We start from the raw sequence: 5,054 nt of genomic DNA, 5'->3' as shown, positions 1-5,054 counted from the left end.
ACCTCCCCAGCTCATTGGTCAATGAGTGACAAACGTCACTTCCGGTGGGTGATTATTGTCTTTGAAAAGACACCGTAGCTGTCTACTTCACGCCTCGACTGTGAACTAACACAGATATAGCTTCCAATTTGATTATTGAAAAAGGTATTTATAGATGGCTTCATAAAACCTCGTAAAATGTTATATTAATCAAAAGCCAAGTGTGGACAAATGTGTTATTATTTATTTATTAATTTACCTCCCCTGAAGCAAATTTTTTATTACAACACTGTAATAAACGTTTACATTTTACTTTCATGGATCACATTAGTCACAACAATGGCACATTAATTCACTGCGCAAATGTCAAAACTACAAATAACATGTCAGAAATAAAACAGAGGTACGACACAACAGCAACAGTTTTTTGGTCTAACACAAGCCTCAATATCAACTTGGGTCCCTGCGATTCACTAAACGAAGAAGAACACCTTTAATGGTGTGGGATTGATTTGTTGATCTATTTCTTAATAAAAAATGTAAATTGCATTGTTTACTTTATGAATGGTATAATATGTAATGTAAGAATGAAGCATCTAAAGGGGTAAACTAAAAGGGAATTTTAGTTTGAAATGTAATTTTCTTTTAAAATAAAGTTGTTTTTCCTTATTGATGCTGCAGAAAAATATAAACCAATATTGTAACTCACACTTCACTTCAGACCAGAGACATAAATGTTGTACTTTCAATCAATTTCAAAGATTTTCTAGGCAATTCTTACTAAAAGGTGGAACAAACAGCAGGAGTTTGTTTTTACAGTTCATGTGACTAAATTCTAAATTAGCAAAATCTTTCAGGTTGTATTATCAAAGTCAGACAGAGTTGCTCTGAGGCATGGAGGTCCGGGACACTTCCATGTGCACTGTGGACATGGGAAAACGCTCACTCCCTTCCTCTACCGGACTGCAGCGGCAGTGCAGGAGCAATTCTCTCACCTCCTGGCGAAAGTTGGAATTTAGGAAGCCATAGATTATAGGGTTAATGCAGGTGGAGGACATGGCCAGCAGGTGGCAGAGGGAGAACAGCAGGTTGTGATGGCAGATGGGCAGAGCCTCCTGGTTCCAGTCTGACACCACATTGAAGATGGTCAGCGGCAGCCAGCAGAGAGCAAACGCTGTGATGAGGGCGACAAGCATTACGTTGATTCGGCGGCTGTGAGTCATGCTGTGGCTCTCTGCTGTCCTGGCGCGGTCCAGCATGTCTTTGCGGTGGCGAAGGCGCACAAAAACTCTAACATAACAGAGCAGGACCAACAATAGTGGGCCACAGTACTGGAACAGAAGGAGCCATGTGGTGTAAGCGAGCCGGTGTTGCTGGGAAGGCCAGTGCTCCAGACAGGCCTCCATATGTGGAGACGCAGGCGCATAAGAGAAAAGTGTGTGGTATGAATTTAAAAGCGCAGATGAGTTTTTGAGTGTGTGGTAAGGCTGAGGTGGAGATGCATTGAGATAAGCCTGAGAGGGGGCTTGGTGATGGAGTGGAGACTGAGGCATGGTGACGTTGGTGTAGGGCTCACTTGTGAGTAGCTGAAATGCCAAAAACGGCGAGGAGGTGAAGGAGGCCAGAGTCCAAATGAGAACCACCACCATGTAGGCCTGAGAAATGCTTGGTTTCCATCCAGATGGGTTAATGATGAGCTGATGTCTTTCCAGAGCAATGAAAACGAGAGACAGCACAGACACGGTCACAGATGCACACTGGATGAATGGCACCAGCCGGCATAGCAGCGACCCAAACACCCAATGGTCCATTAGTGTGTATATGACGGTGAAAGGAAGGCAGAAGACACACACTAGGATGTCAGAGAATGAAAGGTTACAGATGAAAATGCCGGTGACATTGACTTTTTCTCTGTGACGGGCGATGATGCAGATTAGGCCGATGTTTCCCACCAGCCCCAGCACCATCGTCAGGCTGTACCACACAACCAGACACACTGTGAGGACAGACGACATATGGCACTGCTCATCATGCCCGAGAACGGCGAGGTCTGAAAGGAACAGCGTCTTATTCCCCAACCATTCCTGCACAGACTCATTAGTGGTTTCCCCCTCCTCCCATGGTAGGGAATGTGGAGAGGTGGAGCTGCTGAAGGGCAGAGTTGGAGCTGACGTTGATGGGGAAGCCTGGCTCTCGTTGCCACTAAAGGACATCTCACCAGGACTTCAGTGTCACCGGCCCCCAGGATCAAACTGTCCATCCCGGTGCTCTTAAAACATGCATCTGAGACAGGGAGAGGGAAAGCACAGGGGGACACAGGGACAAGAAGGGGAAAAAAACAGTAATTGCTTGCAAAGCAATCCTTCTTAAAAGTCAAAGGGGGTGTTCATGTGGAAGGGATACTGCTTGTTCCGAGAGAAGCAAAGAGTGAAGGAAAGGCAAGAAGTGGATGCTGTAGCAGAGGAATTCAGCTGAGATGCAAAGAAGTGAGAACTTTTCTGTATTTAGATCATTGTAAGAGGAGTTTTTAAGAAATCACTGCAATTAAAACCTGCCTTTATGTTATAAATTGAGTCACGCCAGTAACATGGCTGTTTGGAACAGCTGGTAAACGGATGCCATTACGTTTTATTACAGTAGAAATTCATGGTTCCCAGAGGAGGAATTTGAATGATTTCTCGATCTTAAGATCCATCATCAGCTCAACACTTTAGATTAGGTTTCCTTTTGTCAATACATCAAAAACTACCAATCAATGCAAAAAGAGAGAATGAGAATATACACACCATAAGAGGCTCAGCCTATGAGGCTGTTTATACATTTTTTAATTTGGCAAATGTGCTATTTACACAAGGTTATTGAGTATAGTCTTTACTATTAGTATTTTGTTCTGCTGATGTTGCGCAGAGAAGATGCAGTTCTTTGTCTTAACAATCCTTCTCTTTGTCTTCTTTACAAATCTTAAGATCTCAAACTTGTCAGCTCTCCTGTCACAAATGATCCCTTACAGTCAGATCTCAAGACTGAGCATAATAGCTTGATGACAATACAATTACTATGCATACGATGAAGCAGAGGCTTCCATTTTACACAGTAAATTACGTAGTATGTCACAGTGAGTGAAAGGGCATGCCATTGTCAGAATCCTAAAAATGGACTTCGGCTCTCTCCCCTGAAACCTCTGCCATGTGCTGTGAAAACCAGCATCGGGAAGGAAATGAGCCTGTCATTTCCCATTAACGACACACACACACTTAGCTATCAGTCACCTCACACTGCATCATTACTAACAAACTCTGTCAGTGTGTTGAGTGAGCTGCAGGCAGCGGGAGGGGTACAGCATTGATCACCCATTGTCCATGGTGGAAAAGCAAGTGCAATGTCACTAGTAACCAGATTTAACAAAACAGCTGCAACAGAGCAGAGGAATCATACAAAACCAGCAGGAGGAAAAGCGGAACTGTCCCATTAGTAGGCAATTAGAAGCCTGGACATGGTGCAATGATGTGACACTAGGATGCATATCCAGTAACTCAACTCCTTTCCAAAAGCAAAATCTCTGCCGGATAAGGTGCGCGGTGACCTAGCGCCGCTCTGCTCTGTCCATTCTCCATTTCTGCCTCAGCAAAGTGTATTCCATCAGGGACAGTAATGACACTGAAGGGAGACTTGCCGACTGTCATTTTTTCCTTGAGTCAGACTCAAATCAATTCTTGATTTTGTATATTGTATATTTTTTTTCATTTTCAATGATTGACCGTAATTCTCAATCTTAAATGTTTAAACAATACATCTTTTTTTGTCTTTTGGTAGTTTCAAGATAAAACATTTCATCCCACTGCAATTTAACTCTGTATCCGTTAAATATTCTCTACAGCAATATCATGCTACACCATTTCATACGTGTCCTTTTTCTTTTGGAGACTTAGTTATAGGTCTGTACTGTATTTTCAGTGTGAGCAGACCTGGAGGGAACGACAAGTTGATTTGCCCTTCAATGAATTAGAAACACATGCCCTGTCCTTTCAAGCACATATGTGCACATCAAAGAGGATGCCCAAACTCTGTGTAGTCACTGGGCAAAATGTAACCATATAACTTGTGTATCTTGCAAGATGCTTACTGTTTCTACTGTATGATTGACTAAAAACCTATTTCCATTTTTATTACTGCGTTACACCCAACCACCAGGGAATATGAGCACTTAATTGAATTCCCAGTTGCAAATTCATTTTGCAGTAAAATAAAAAACCCACAGACACATGGTGGTACTATTCAGAATCAATTTTCTTGCCGCCTGCATGTGGAGGAGCAGGATAACAGACGCTGTTGTGTTCCGCACCTGCAATAATGACCCAAGCTTCATTATTGGCGGGAGTGTCGGGGAGCGTGGGTGATACCTCCCGAGTCCATGTCATAATGATGGCTTTCAGGAGAGGGGCTTTCCAAACATTAAATATAAGTGCATTTACATATTTATGATGTTTTTTCCATTTTCAGTTTCCCTGTCTTGGATGCATGAAATTGGAAATTGGATGCATATTCCTAGAAAAACCTTCTGTAGTGTACACTTGTTTCACTACATCATTTGAAAATATTTGCAGGAGTACAGTAGGAATGCATCTGTGGACAAAAGGCTACGAACTGACGGTGGAGAAACCTCACACTGTGCAGCACATCTATTTACTGTACCAATAATTTTATAAACTATAAAAAGACAGTCAAAGATCATTATTGTGCGTTGTACATCAATACTATTTGTGTAAAATAAAGCACTCACGTGGTGGGTTGGCTGGAGGAGACGGCAGAGGAAACGACGCTCTGGACGGATGTGAATCCACAGATGGGAGAGTTGGAGAAGGACCTGAACATCACAGCCTCCACAACGCTTCTGTCAGAGACAATAGGCGGCTGTGGTTCCGCTAGAATTGTGCTGTTAGGAGATCCTTTATTGCCAGACCCTCTGAGCACTGTACTCTGCTGTCACACTGTGGCGGTTTATTCAATTACATGTCAAAAAGGACCTCAGATGTATCTGCTGTTGGACCTAAAGCAGGCAAGAAGAGACAGAGCCC

General features: G+C 43.0%; 1 protein-coding gene across 1 annotated transcript; it reads right to left on the bottom strand.

Annotated features, from left to right (window-relative positions):
* Positions 1 to 352: 352 nt before the first annotated feature.
* Positions 353 to 4,935, bottom strand: LOC119213757 (neuropeptide Y receptor type 1-like). Its single transcript, XM_037464805.2, has 2 exons — positions 4,760 to 4,935; positions 353 to 2,262 (listed from the first exon to the last, which is right to left on the bottom strand). Exon 2 carries the CDS (start codon positions 2,190 to 2,192, stop codon positions 852 to 854), a length of 1,341 nt encoding a protein of 446 aa, XP_037320702.2. The 5' UTR covers positions 2,193 to 2,262; positions 4,760 to 4,935; the 3' UTR covers positions 353 to 851.
* Positions 4,936 to 5,054: the final 119 nt, after the last annotated feature.

Source organism: Pungitius pungitius, chromosome 13, assembly GCF_949316345.1.
Source record: "Pungitius pungitius chromosome 13, fPunPun2.1, whole genome shotgun sequence".
NCBI lineage: Eukaryota > Metazoa > Chordata > Actinopteri > Perciformes > Gasterosteidae > Pungitius > Pungitius pungitius.
This window is presented reverse-complemented; position numbering and strand designations above follow the sequence as displayed.